At 48.8% G+C, this 15,101-nt stretch overlaps 1 protein-coding gene across 1 annotated transcript in view; it reads right to left on the minus strand.

The window, feature by feature from the left end:
* LOC148030814 (uncharacterized) overlaps positions 1-15,101 on the minus strand; it is a 148,004-nt gene that overhangs the window by 11,181 nt on the left and 121,722 nt on the right. Inside the window, exon 6 of the mRNA XM_087685624.1 lies at positions 11,808-11,920. Within this exon, the coding sequence (XP_087541750.1) occupies positions 11,808-11,920 (113 nt within the window). The remainder of the gene's footprint in view (positions 1-11,807; positions 11,921-15,101) is intronic.

The raw sequence follows: 15,101 nt of genomic DNA on the forward strand, positions 1-15,101 counted from the left end.
AGAATCCTCTTGTAAATTGCCATGGAGCTCATGATCAGTATCAATATGTTAATGTCCTTAGAGGAGGCTCTAGGGACAAACATACATCTTCAAGTATGCATGTTACATTACCTTCTACTTTATTTAAGTTTGTTAGTGACTTTGACTAATCCATAGCTCCTAATAGAGAGTGGGTTGAAGACAAAGGAGTGTCCCATATCCATTATCTGCACAAAATCTAGTAAGTTGGATGAATATGATGGAGAGGGTGTGTTGTCCTTGTCATTGAAAGCATAATGCCAACTTAGGGCCTCTAGTGAAGAAGTCTAAGAAGACATGATCATTTCCCAAAAGTAAGATGTTTCAGCCATTGTGAGTTACTTAGATGCCACTAGCATTCATCACCACAAAAAAAAAAGCCTTCATGATAGGTGGAGGATACTCTACACCAACCATAATACCATGTGAAGATATGTTAGGGTTTGCACTCAGAAAGCACAAAATGTACGAATACAACTAAACACAATAACTTACATCAATTCCCAAAACGCAAAATCAGAAAGAGTTAAGATAAAACTGAATGAATAATGTATGCTAAATGAATGAAGGAATGAATGTACATAATATTGAAGGATAGAGCGATCCACTATTTGATGACTCTCATGGGAGTAGGCAGGTGGAGGTGTTAAGAGTGTGTCATCCACTAAGGATAGATAGGTGAGAAGACTGGTATAGAAAACGTCATATTTGGAAAATAAGAGATGTGAAAATAGTAGCAATATCCTCTAGTGAAATCTTATTACCAACTTCCAAGAGATGCAATCACATCCCTAATCTCCTTTATCTTGTTGATGTGGTCCTTCATGGTCCACATGTCAGCCACAATGAAAGCTAACATAAACGCATCTCAAGGGTCATGCAATATGTGAAGGTCGGAAGCTCGTGAAGAGAAGCAAGTCAGGTCCAGACATCTACTACAGAGTAGATCCTGTGAACATGGACAAGTCTCAATCATGGCAACACAAAAAGAGAAATGACCGAGCTCGAGAGTCACGATGGTCGCAATGAGCTCCATAATCTATTGTGGACCTTATGGGAGGATCCATTCTCAGGTGGAGAAAGGGTGTGGTAATAAAATCCCATAAGTCGTAGGTATCAAGGATGTACTCCAGCTTGCATGACCACAAGGATAGTTGAAGCCATCCAACTTCTCCTTTTCGAGGATGAAGGAAGATTAGGCACCTACACAAAGAATACGATGATAGAAAGAGAAGGTCCCTCAATGCCACGGAGGGTAGAAACTTGAAGGGCCCTACACAAAGAATACGATGATAGAAAGAGAAGGTCCCTCAATGCCACCGAGGGTAGAAACTTGAAGGGATGGTGGGTAGGATGGAGCTCAATCATTGTTCAAATCTTGTTTTGCGTCACAATCTCTATGGTCTTTACAACAACCCTCTTGGTCTGCACAATCATGACAGTTTTCATGTTGAACCTCTCGATCTCAACAATCATAAAGAGAGTCTTCACAATTCTGGTTGTCACTTCTTTGGTCCTCATGGCTAGGGTTGTCTCTGTACATAGTACGGACTGATTCGTATGGTACGATCTGTACAGTACCGTACCGTACCTATTCCTACCATTAGTATGAAAAAACTGGCACTTTTTGGCCACTCTTCCCCAAGGCTATAACTTTCTTTCTCCCTTCTTTTTTTCTCTTCTTTCTTTCTTCCCCAAGCCTTCCTCAAGCCTCTCACACCCTCTTTTTCTCTCAAGTCTCTCTTTCTCTCTCTCTCTCTCTCTCTCTCTCTCAACCTTTTATCTCTCAAGCCTACTCTTATTTGTATGATCCTTCATGTATGATATATCCACTCCCATCTATGTACTGTACCGTATGTATTCGTATGATTTAGTATGAAAGAATTGGCCCTTTTTGGCCACTTTCCTCCAAGCCTACATATTTCTTTCTTTCTTTCTCCTCTCTCTCTCTCTCTTTGAGCAGAGATAGCAAGAAGGCATGATCAAGATGGCCTTGGGGCAGAGCATTTTGCACATGCATGTTATGCACTCGCCCCTATCTTGGTGAATCTCTTCAATAGAGCTATATGTGAGGGGTTTCCAGTAAGTTGGTGTGACCACACAATAGTGCCGATTTTTGAGAGTGGAGATCCATTGGTCGCTAACAACTACCGTACTATTATGATTGGCCATATGCTAGCAAAGGTATATGCCTCTATTGTGGAGCATGAGTTGAGTTGGTAGGCTAAAACAAAGAAAATATGGTCTGCAGGGAAAAGATGGCTCCCGATGCGGATACAACACACTAGACCATATATTCACGCTAAGGGCCCTGATTGAGGAGGGACGATCACGGAGAAAAAATATATATTGTTGTTTTGTGAATTTTCGCAAGCTTTTGATAATGTACCACGTGCAAGACTCATGCCAAGGTTGCGAGCCATTGGGGTCCCAGAGGATATGTAAGGGTGTATTTATGCATTGTATAAAATTGTAACAAGGAGAGTACGGGTGCCTGGAGGTGCAACAGACTTGGTGTCTAGCACGGTTGGTGTAAAGCAAGGTTGTCCCCTCTCTCCTTTGTTGTTTGGACTGTGCATTGATGAGATTTCTGATTACATACAGAGATGGGGTGTTATGGGAGCCAGCTTGGCTGGGGTACTGATACCAATTTTGTTATATGTAGACGATATGGTGCTTATCTCAAATTCACCCGAGGGACTACAATGACATCTGGATGCATTGCATGTGTTTGGTGAAGATAAAGGTCTCAAGGTTAATCTTGGAAAGACTAAAATTATGGTCTTTCACACCTCGGCAGCTTGGGTAACACATTCAGAGCATCACTTTATGTATGACGGTCAGCCTATGGAAATGGTTAGACAATATGTATACCTTGGGCTCACTTTCAAAGGGCCACAGTTTTCATGGAAGGAAACTTCACAGCCTAGGCTTACACGGGCATATGCAGCTTTGAGTACCCTAGAGATGTAGTATGCACACATACAGTTTCAAGAGCCTCATACCGAATTGTGGCTTTTTGACACTTGAGTTATACCCACACTACTCTATGGGGCAGCCATTTGGGACCCAAGCCTTTATCATACTAGACGGATGCCACTTATGGACTGTGATGGACCACAAGCACAACATTATGATGGTTGGAAACATATGGAAAGACCGCTGGTCATGATGATAGCACGTATGATAAGGGCAAAAGCCTCAGTATCACAAGAGATCATCCGAGCAGAATTGGGAGCTGCACCCATGGTAGTTGAGGCATTATTCCAAGCAATTACTTTCCTCCAGAGGATATGGCAGCTCCCTAAAGACTGATACCCTAGACTAGCCTTGGAGTCTTTAAGACAGCTTGCAATAGAGGGAGATAGACAATGTTGGTATGCACATATGAGCACATGGCTGAACTTACATGGCATGAGTACAGATAGACTGCCACCGTTTGCTTACAGCCTTGATTGCCCTACTTTGAGTCTCATTCGTGCAGAGCTGAATAGTGTGATCAAAGCAGATATCACTAAAGTGGAGACAGGAAGGACTTGGTGCAAGCCCCCTTTCCCATTAGGCACGAAAATGGCACAATACCAATGCCACTTCTTGCAACTCTCTCATGATGGTTTCATAGTGAGGCCGAGATACATGGATGCTCAACTGTCCCATGGACTCCGAGTTGCTATTGGTCAAATTCGCACCTCATCGCATTAGTTGTTGATTGGGACAGGTCGATGGAGCCATATTGCAGCCAATGAGAGGATGTGCTAGCTTTGTGGATGGGAGCCAAAAATTGAGGAGCACTACATCTGCAGATGTACTGTATACTATGATATCCAAGGCCACTATCATTGCCTCTTTAAGAAGGGCTTTGGACCACTAATATGGGTGATGGACTATGAGGACCAAAGATGTTTGGGTCTTTTCTTATTGGAGTTCCAACGTCACAGAGCAGTATTGTTACGGGATAGGAGATGACCCCACCCTCATCCACCCCTCCAGAGAGCAATTATAGACTTTTTTAGTGTAGCTAAACCCCCAGCCGCTACCACCCCAAACACTACATCTCCTATTGATAGGCATCATCGAGAGACATCATCAAGCGGTATCACAGTTGACAGAGCTACAGCATTACGCAAAGCACAACACCCTAGAGTACCTACTTGGCGACATAGGCATGCCCATATGCGTCACATTCACATCACGATTGCTCATTACAAATGCAGATTGGCAGGCTGACTCAGTCGGAGGTAGCTTGCAAAGTCCTGGTGGATTCCATAGACTGAGGAGAAGATACTCTACACTCTTTTAATCTTTTTAAACCTAGTTTTTTCAGCTTTTTCAGATTTTTCAGTTTTCCATACTTCTCATCCCAATCCACCATGTAGACCTACACATTTATCTCTATCTCTTCTTCTCTGATGAGAGATGATGATACCACTTGTATTGGTTATGGTCTCATACGCCATTCTGGCCTTTTAGAGATGTTAATAGATCTTATCTTATCTTATTGAGCCTCTCTCTTTCTCAATCTTCTCTCTCAAGCCTACTCCTATTTGTATAATCCATCGTGTATGATGTATGCAATCTCATCTATGTACTTGTAACTTGTAGGTAATAGTAGTGCACATTGAGCATGCAGCATGAGTTTTTTTTTTTTTTTGGCAAGTAAAATGTGGCTGATTATATTACTCAAAAAACTGATTACAACAGAGTGCTCATGCTCAATAGACTAGCTGGAGCTGATGCAAAGTCACCAATACATCATGTATACAAGCCTCTCAAGGCGGTCTAGGGGGGATGGGGGCAAGAAGCCATTGGGGGGGGGGGGGGGGGTATATCGCCAACTGGGGCTGCATGCCTGCATCACAAAGAACAGACCCTGGCAGCCCCAAGTACGCATGAAGTGACCACGGAGCTCCTGACGAGCCCTGGACTCCCCCTACACCTGATCCCATCAGCCGCAGAGGGAGTGGATGATGGAGGTCCAGAGCTCTACTAAGGTCGCATGTGCTGAAAGTTTCTCTCCGCCGAAAGCCTCCTGACACCGCACCTTCCATATATGCCATCCAGTAGACTCCCTAGGATCTCCCATACCTCCGAGCGGTCTACTCTGGGCTCTAGTACCAAGCGGATGGGTAGAGCATCCAAACCGACCACTGCGCACGACCCCGCTTCAATCATGAATGAATATCGTCGGAAGGGCTCTGTGATGCTGTGCTCCGCCCAGTGCTTGCTACGTGACAGTGCCTAGTCCATCTCCTCCTACATCAATACATGTCTGCCAATCCTGGCAGTGTACTCTAGGAACCTGGGTGGCTTTTTGGCGACCGCAAAGGCCAGCCATAGCCATTCTTCTGGATCCCACTCTAGCTCATCAAGTGGTCTGCTCTCCCAAATCCAAAGGCGCCACTCCCTGAGCCCCTTCCAGAAAACATAGGGGTCCAGTCGCCATGTCTTCCCCTGAAGACCCACCACCCCAATCCTCCTCCATGAAAGGGTGGCAATCCCCTTATCCTACTGCCCTCTGTCAAGGGCCAGAGGTCCCCCTCCTGAACGGCGAAGAAAGTCCCCTGCGCAGTGCCACCCACTCTACCTGCCACCTGAAGGGGGTGGGATGCCTGCTGTTGAAAACCTAGCTCCCCATGCCTCCACGGGCTCTATCGGCTCTTGTATCGGGGGAGCAAGCCACTCCGGAGGTATTGCTGCGTGTATCTCTCTTCTCCTCAACTCCACTCCTCTCTGGCAGCCTGATACTCACTACAACACCTCCTCGTCCGCCATCCTATACACCTCCCGCCATGTCCTGATGGTACGAACCAGGCCGGTCTCCCACCCGGCCCACTAGATGTGGGGGCGCTCACCTATCTGTGCCCCTTCCCAATCTTTGACATGGAGGTTCCAAATCACTAGTTGACGCCTCTCGTCTGCCATCCTATACACCTCCCGCCATGTCCTGATGGTACGAGCCGAGCCGACCTCCCACCCAGCCCACTGGATGTGGCAGCGCTCACCTATCTGTGCCCCTTCCCGATCTTTAACCTGGAGGTTCCAGATCATCGGCTAACAGTCTATTTCCTCCTGGCAACCTGGGGGGCTCTAGATTAGGGCCTTACGGAGGCCTTGCCACACGCGGAGTAGGCTACGAAGGAAAGGTGATCTGGGGGGTATGATCTAGGCTGACATGAAGATCCATCTCAGGGACGGCCTCCACTCACCGCCAAGCCTCAGTTTACAATCCTGAAGGCCCTCCTGCAATAAGACCTTCTAGGTTTGCCCGCCTGATGTGAGACCGCAAACAACTAGCTTGCCTAAGATGGCCATACTCTGATACTCTGGGTCTATGATCCCACGCCCTCCCTCTGACCTATGCCGTATGATAGTCGCCCACGCCACCTTGGCCCTGGAATCTTCTAGGCTTGCCTGCCTGATGTGAGACCGCTGACAACTAGCTTGCCCAAGACGGCCATACTCTGATACTCTGGGTCTATGATCCCACGCCCTCCCTCTGACCTATGTCGTATGATAGTCGCCCACGCCACCTTGGCCCTGGAATCCCTAGAGCAATTAGACCCAGACCAAAGGAAATTCCGCACTAGGTGGCGAAGCTGCCCTACGCATGATGAGGAGAAACACCAACATGAAGCGATGTACTAGGCCGTCGCTAGGAGGACCTGGTTAACCACCAGGGCTCAACTGGCTAGTGAGAGGCGAACCGTGCTCCAGTAGGTCAGTTTCCTCCTAATAGAATCTAGAACAGGAAGAAACTACTGGGCAAGAGTGATATCAAGTCCCACCTGGAACCCTAGGTATCGGACGGTCTGCCCTCTGCTCACCCATCTAAATTCCAAGTGGACTCCCCACTCCGTGCTGGAGTCCGGGTTTGTGAGGAAACCAACCAACTTTCGCCAGTTGATTTTCGCACCCGCTGCAACACAAAACACATCAAGAGCCAGCCTCATTCTTTCCAACATCACATCATCGTCCTCTATGTAGAGTCCTGTGTCGTCTACGTACTCTTGAGTCTAACAACTCAGTCTCCTCTCTCACTGGAAGTCAAAGGCCGCGTAGTCCGCTCACATGTGACCTGAGGAAGTGAGACATCGCCTTTGTGAAGCGTAGGAATAGGTATGGGGCCAAGGGATAGCCCTGTTGGACCGATCTCTCCAGCCGGAACTCCTCCCCTCGCCTTTCACCTATGAGAACCCTGCTGGTGGCTGATCTCTACAGGCCGGAGACCCCACGAATCCAAGTGTGGGGGAATCCCAACTTCACCATGGTGCCCTCTAGGAAATCCTAGTCCAGCCTGTCATAAGCTTTCTAGAAATCCAAGAGTAGTACTGCCAGTCTTTGCTCACTGTGCTGAGCCCACTCTGTCGCCTCAAAGAAGGTAAATACATTGTCTAGGATGCTCCTATCCTGGACAAAGCCTTTCTGTGTGTCATGAATGATATCTAGAAGCACGGGGCGTAGTCGCCTACCAATCATCTTTGCCAATGCCTTATAGGCCATTGACAATAAGGTGATCGGTCTCCACTCGGAGAGCTCCAACCGGTCTTCCCCTTTGGGGAGGGCGACTCTCTGGCATCTGTCCTGAGGTGAAGATCTCTTGGAAAGCCCTCAGTAGGGGATCCTTCACCACTTCCAAGTAGGTAGTGAAGAAGGCCTTAGAGAGGCCATCCTCCTCTAGGCATTTCTGCCCATCCTATGTATGGAAAGCCTCCTCTAGTTCCTTCTCCGTGAAGGGGGCTAGGAGGGAGTGTCCCATCTCCTCTGTGACGAGGGACGGGATGTGATCCCATACCTGCTGTCTACATCTCTGTCCTCTAGCTGAAGCTGTCTCCTGCTGGAAAAGGCAGGTGTAATAGTCGGTGGCAATCTCCATCACCTCATCTCGGCTAGAACAGGTCCTTCCATACTGATCTCGAAGGCTGCGTATCTGCTCTCCCGCGGTGCGGGGCTGGTGCACCTGGAAGAACTCCCTGTACATCGTGTCCCCCTTCCGCGCCCAAAAGGCTGCTGAGGTGCAGAAAGAGAACTCCGAGCGCCTATCCTCTAGACCAGCAATGGTTGCACGCACGCGCACCTCCTGTGCATGGAGGGTGGGATCCCTTGGTGCCTCCTACAATAATCTCTGTGTGGCTGCAAGGTCCCACCGGAGTGCTCTCTCCTCCTCCCAACACTGTTGCCTGACCTATATGGTTGCCTCATGGCAGATTCTGCTTGACTCGGCTAGGACCTCTGCAACCTCCTCTGCTATCCGGTCCCTCTGTCCCACTCTCTGGTCCAAATCTGCTCTATCTGTCTCGTCATCTCCTCCCTCCTATAGATCGAGTCAGGGATCTGACAGGATCGTGTGTCTAGGGCGGATGCTAGGGGGTCGTGTCAGGAGAACCGGGCAATGATCGAATAACGTGGTGCCTGCCAACTGCTCAATCTGGCCTCCACGAGAGCCTCCCCACTATCCCACATAAAACTTGTCCAACCGCTCCAGCAGGACTCCACTAGCCGCCTGTATCCCTAGGAGAAGTCCAACGATCTTTCCCTCCTATGGAAGAAAGGGTCTTTCTAGGCATCACATGCTCCGACTGCAAGCAAAAAGACCTCCCATGCCTCCTGCTCCTCCCTAGCCATGCCCTGGTAGTTTCTACCTTTGCCCTACTGGTCCTCCAAGGCCTCTAGGTTGTTGAAATCTCCTCCAACAATCTAGGAGTCCACCTCTAGGAGTCCAGTTGCGATCTCCCTAACCTCTGCAGGGGCATAGACATTAAGGACTCCAATACACGAGTCCCCAATATCCAATCTGATCCATAGAACCCTTCTTGCCACTATCGTCCCGTGATCTCGTACACAAGTGGTGAGACTCGGGCCAATAGAGGTGCATACGCCCCCACTCTTGCCGTGGGCACCTATGGCGTGCTCCCAGTAAGTGTGCAAGCTGCCCAGAAGTACCTTCCCAACCTGCTGAGCCTGGGTGAGGGTGAGTCTGTGCTCCTACAGAAGCAAGATGTTGATCCATCCGGCAAGGGCAAGCTGCAACTCCTGCCGAGCAATCAACTTCTTGGAACCACGTGCCCCACTGTAGTGGAGACTATTCACATTCCAGGATGCAAGATGTAAGCTCATGGGGAAACCTGTGACTGACCGAACAGGCATCTGTTTGTGGATTCTGTTGATGAGGAGGAGAGACTGTGAGGCATGCAAGTGCGCTTTGCCGCCGGTCTGGATGGTGAACTCCAGTCCCCCATGGTGGCCCTCGGCCGGACCATAGGGGTGATAGATGCTCTAGGTGGTACTATCAATGCATCTATCAGCCATGCTGAGAATCGCGACTCTGTACACTGGTAGAAACGGGCCGTCTGTGCCGGGGGCCACTTGATCACGTCCCTCGAAGCTCTCCACTGTGGAGGGGCTCGAAAGATAATGCTCAAATGTGGGACCTCGGCACCAACCCACCACTTGATGTCCATCATGCAACCTGGCCACTGTTTTGCAAACAGTGCTAATCCTTCATCTCTCATCCACTGGGCGATGTGATCCGCCACCTGACTCTTCAACTCCTCAATCTGTGTAGTTGTCCACTCCCCTAAGAAAGAGGATTGAAGAAAAAATGTGTAGTTTGGTCCATCCGGTGGTACTAGTAGATGGACCTTGACCCTCTTTGACTTACGAACCACGAAGATCCCCACCTCTAGAGTTAGTGGGAACTCTCCGCGCTCCGCAACTCATAGGTAGGACCATGGGCCACTGTGGAAGAACTTTTGTGGCAACAGCTGTGCCTGTCTCGGGAAGGTGTGGCAGGTGGCAGGGGCTGATGAGCTGGTGGTTGTGTGGGAGGGGGAAGACTGCTGGTACGCGGAGGAGGTAGGTGTGTGTGGCTCATCACCTCCTGTGGGAGGAAGTGGGGTGGGTCTGGGACAGCTCACCTGACCTGGGTGCGAATCAGGGGGGGTACTCGGTACAGGGGTTGATGGGGGGGAAGAGGATCAAGGGATGGTGGGATGGATGGAAATGCATGGTGGGTGTGGGGGGAGAGAGGGGGTGGCCCTGGCAAGGGGAGGTTGTGGGCCAAGGTCAATAGGGGGGGGAGGGGGGAGGTGGGTGAGGGCCATGTGGGAACTCAGGCGAGGCAGTCTATGGCGCGGGTGGAGAATGTGGGGGGCTGCGGTCTTGTCTGGTGGGACGGACAGGGAGGGGCTGTGGAGTGCTCTATCAAGAGGGGGTCACTCGCCCTCTAGCACCCTTCTGACGAGGCTGGGTCATAGGAGTTGGCTGCACCCCCCCTTGCCGTCTCCCTCTCTGTCGTCTCTGGACCCGTGTGAAGCCGTCAACGTCCACCTGCAAACCTGTGCACGGAGCCACCTTGGCTCCAAAATGCGTACAAATTGCTGCCTGATGACCAAAGTAGCGGCAGCGCAGGCACTGCCCTGGTTGCCCAGTCACAATGACCTGCTGCCTAAAGGAGTACCCGCCTGCCTCAATCTCTAGAAACTGTGGGATATTCTTGACCTCTTTCAGTGCCACCCGTACCTTTGGGACTCCTGCTGCTATCACTGTATCCGCAAAAGACGTAGGAAGGATAGTACCGAAGAGCCGTCCAAAGTCTTCCACCAACTGGCGATACTCAATCGCCAAGCCGGGGAATAGAAGGGTGACCGGGTGCCAAAGAAACCTATTGTGGAGTGCAAATGCCTCCACCTAAAGCCACTGTACCAAGGGACCATGTTTATGACCCCCTTCATTGACGCATATGGTGAACTGGCAAGTAACTCGCGAGCTGCGTCTACCGAGCTGAGCCGGACCATGAAGATCCCTTGGCCCAATAGGACCGCCTCCATGATCTGCGCTGTGTCGATGCGCAGCGTGGAGTGAAGCCAATCTCGAAGTTGGGCCCTGGTTGGGGAATGTCCTACTACCTGGCCATAAATCGTTGTTTCCATTAGCTCCAGCTCCTTAGCTCGGACGGCTAAGAGCTGTTCCTCAGAGAGGACTACGTGCAAGGTGTTTGACTAGGGGGCACTCGCTGAGTGCGCCGGCATCTGACCATAGGTTTCCATTGCGCGTCCCTTCTGGGAGAACCTACCTATCATGCTGATGTGCTACTGGAGGGGGAGTTGCTGCACGGGGAGGGAGCAACTAGAGGGGGGGGGGGGGGGGGGGGGAGAGGGGGATTTCTTTTTTTGATGGCGGTGGTGTGACAGTCTAACAAGGGGCCAAGCCTCTAGGCGAGGCAGCACGCGAGGGGGCGGAGGGAGGAAAAGATAGGTGGGGACGGGGGCGGCGGCCAGGGGAGAAAAAAATGGGGCTAGGATGGGCGGGCGCAGGCGGCGCGGAAAACGCAAGCGGTGGCGTAGGGAGATGGCGATGGGGCCCTGGCAATGGCGAGGGGGATGGGGCACAAACGATGGCAAGGGGGGTGGCGATGGCGATGGCCCTAGTGAGGGGGATGGCGATGGTGATGGCGATGGCCCTAGCGCTGGCGATGGCGCTGGATCCGGCGGGACGCGACGATCAGACGGGGCAGGGGGGGGGGGGGGTAGCGTGCGCGACGTGACGAGGTTGAGCCGTTTTTTTTTTTTTTTTTTTTTGTGAATTGCAGCATGAGGTTTTGGCATGTTACCCTTAAATATTCATCTTATATACTCTCATAGCATTGCTATTTAGACTTTAAACATCTATTCTATTATCTTTAGTCCAAAATAATCAAGTTAATTTTTGTTCGTACAAATATCATACTGTACCTTATAAAATCTTAAGGTACTATTTAGTACTATATTTTATCGTACTGTACCGTATCGTACCTTTCGTACTTGACAACTATGCTCATGGCCTCCATCATATTGACGTTCCACCTGCTCTTGCTAATTGTACAATCAACTATAGATGTGACAAAATAGGGGGCAGCTCTAATAGACTGCAAGAACGAAGAACGAAGAAGTTGCTCTAATAGACTCCAAGAACACAAAGAACGAAGAAGAACACTGCAAAATAGGGGGCAGCATTGGAAGCAAGAGAAGTTGCTCTAATAGACTGCAAGAACACAAAGAATGAAGAAGAACACTGCAAAGAACACAAGAACTCGAACAATAATCGAACAGGCAATGGAATCCATAACACAATACAACAAATGTGCCATACAGACCACACAAGTGAATGGTACATATAGTGACCAGCAATACATTGAGACTTCCTCTTTCCAGATGGATGTGATCTGATGATACAAGAATGGAGTATATATATAGACATTAATGATTAGAGAGAGACCAAAAACAAATGAGCTATCCCCAAAATGGACTGCCCCACTCCCCATAAGGAGTTCAATACAAAGCACAATAAATGCCAAAACATCAGTGAAATATATATTGCTAACAAGATGTCCTTCAAATAACCTACAAAAAAGGACAGAAAAGGTATGTTTTGCTGTGGAGGAGCTCCAAACAAGTGAAATGCCTGCTATGATGGCTATGAAAAGAGGGAAGCCTGTTCTAGAAGGGTCTTCAGGGTAGGAGAAATCAAAACCAACACTAATAGTAGGATGACCACGCCATGCTGTAAACGCTGTAGTCTGGCGTCAATCACAGCAATTCAATGAATGCTTCACTGCAACTGTGGTTCCTCTCCTTCGTCGATGATACCATGTGAGAGTGCACAATGGAAGTAGATCATGAACATACAAAGAGAAGGGAAGAGAGAGAGAAGAGTGCTAGCAAAGAGAGTACCAACTATGCACTGATCAGGATGTTGAATACAAGGCTGCTACAGTAAGCCGGTGCACACTGTTGGACCGCGGGCACCCAAATGTGGCAAAAGAGACAAAAGGATGTATTTGATGCAAGAGAATAGAGGCAGCTGAAGCTAGGGATGATGACAATCCAAAAAATCACGCAGCACTAATAGGCACAAGCTCTTAATTTGGCCATGGCAACAAATAAATGTTGAAAACCAGGCCAACCTACTATATATATGTTAGAAAATTACTCACCTCCAGGATGGGCACTGGTTTGGGCAGGGCATCTTAAGCACCATCGTGTTCGTCACCAGCAGGTCAGCCAGGGCAATGATGGGCAGAAGGGCGTACGGGCAGTGCACTGAGAAGGGCGGAAAACTGTACAGATGGCAGGCAATCAGACCTACCACATGACAGGCTGGTCGGGACCAGTTTGCTGCAGTCACCTGCATTTAATTCAGGCCAACTACATACTTTTCTTGATTTTCCTTTCTGCTATTTATAGTATGCTGCCCCCAGTCTCCATACACTTGTGCCTTGTGTAGGTAGAGATATCTTCAGCTGTACATACTCTCACAGCTTTTGTACATACTGCTTTTTGTATTCAGCATCCATGTTTCTGTAGTCTTCACCATTCTACTGTCTCTTTCTCTCTCTCTCTTCACTCTGCATTCACTACTTTCTTTCAATCCAACCATATGCTTTTTCATCGCAGCACTTTGTAAAACCACCCTTCCTTCTTGGCAAGGGTGACAATAACCTAATCTAACTCAAATTACAGCAAGCATAAGATACACAAATCTGGAAATACACATTGTACTACTTGATCTTGGACAGCCAACGACACCCGATTCACCCCAACAATTGGTGCCCCTTGCAGTATTTCTTTATCTTATATTGCTATAAGGTTGAAGTACACAAAGATATAGGTTGATCTCCTTCAATCTTCAATCCAAATAGCTGTCATAAATGACCAGCACTGCTTTTGCACAATTTACCCCTTGATAGTACAACAATCCGGGCTCAGTTTGGAGATCCTTTGCATGTGGGCCACAATAATTTGAGAATGGGCTACTCCTTGGATCAACCGCACATTAATGCCTTGAACCGCTACACCAAGTACCTGGGTCCTTAGTAATTGAGCATGGAGCCAAAGGTGGCTGTGGAAACCCTAATCGCTGCTGCAAATTAGAGTTTCATCAATTCTTCAATTTCTCTTCACCAATGGGTGGAATATGCTGAGAATTGTCGAGGGAATGTCAAAGGATGAGAGAGAATTAGCTGAAAAGAGTATATTTTGAACAGTAGCACTAATGCCAATTATGGTGGCACCAACAACTTCAAAAGGGGAGTAAAACCTACCCAATGCAACTAGTGAGTCCTATCTCTCCATGTCCTGTTGTGCTATACGATCAATTGTTGCCTCTCTTAGAGCTCATCTGCTGCCGGCTTCTTTCTCCCTCAACCTCTAAATACTAGAATGACCTTGAAACAACCTCCAAACAAGCTTCTCTCAACTTGCATGGGTAATTTTGACAAGGGGCAATCCCTTTTACACTTGGCAGCCTTGTTTACAATTAATGTGGTTTTTTTTTTTTTGCAAATAAAATGTGGCTGATTATATTACTCAAAAGAACTAATTACAACGGAACGCTCATGCTCAACAGACTAGTTGGAGCTGATGCAAAGTCACAAATAAATCATATATACAAGCCTCTCAGGGCGGTCTGGGGGAAAGACTAGTTGGAGCTGATGCAAAGTCACAAATAAATCATGTATACAAGCCTCTCAGGGCAGTCTAGGGGGAATAGGGGCAAGAAGCCATGGAGGGGGGGTGTATCGCTATCTGGGACTGCCTGCCTGCATCACAAAAAACAGGTCCTGGCTACCCCAAGTACGCATGAAATGACAACGGAGCTCCTGATGAGCCCTGGACTCGCCCTGCACTTGATCCCAACGGCTGTAGAGGGAGTGGATAATGGAGGTCTAGAGCTTTGCTAAGGTCGCCTGTACTGAAAGTCTCTCTCTGCCGAAAGCCTCTTGACACCGCGCCTTCCAGATATGCCATCTAGTAAGACTCCCTATGATCTCCCATACCTCAGAGTGGTCTATTCTGGGCTCCAGTACTTGGCGGATGGGTAGAGCCTCCAAACCGACCACTACGCACAACCCTGCCTCGATGATGCATATCGTGTCCTGTATCCCGACTTCATATAGAAGGTGATGGCCCTGGTTGACTGCCTGAGCAGAAAGCTTCCCATGCGATACATCCAAGACTCGGTGCTATATGGCGAAGGATGTGGCATGCTCCTCTCCACACGAGCTACGCCTCCTCACATGACCAAAGGCAGTGCTTTGGGGTTTCCAA

Source organism: Lygodium microphyllum, chromosome 9, assembly GCF_053477565.2.
Source record: "Lygodium microphyllum isolate KBCC chromosome 9, Lygodium_microphyllum_v1.1.10, whole genome shotgun sequence".
NCBI lineage: Eukaryota > Viridiplantae > Streptophyta > Polypodiopsida > Schizaeales > Lygodiaceae > Lygodium > Lygodium microphyllum.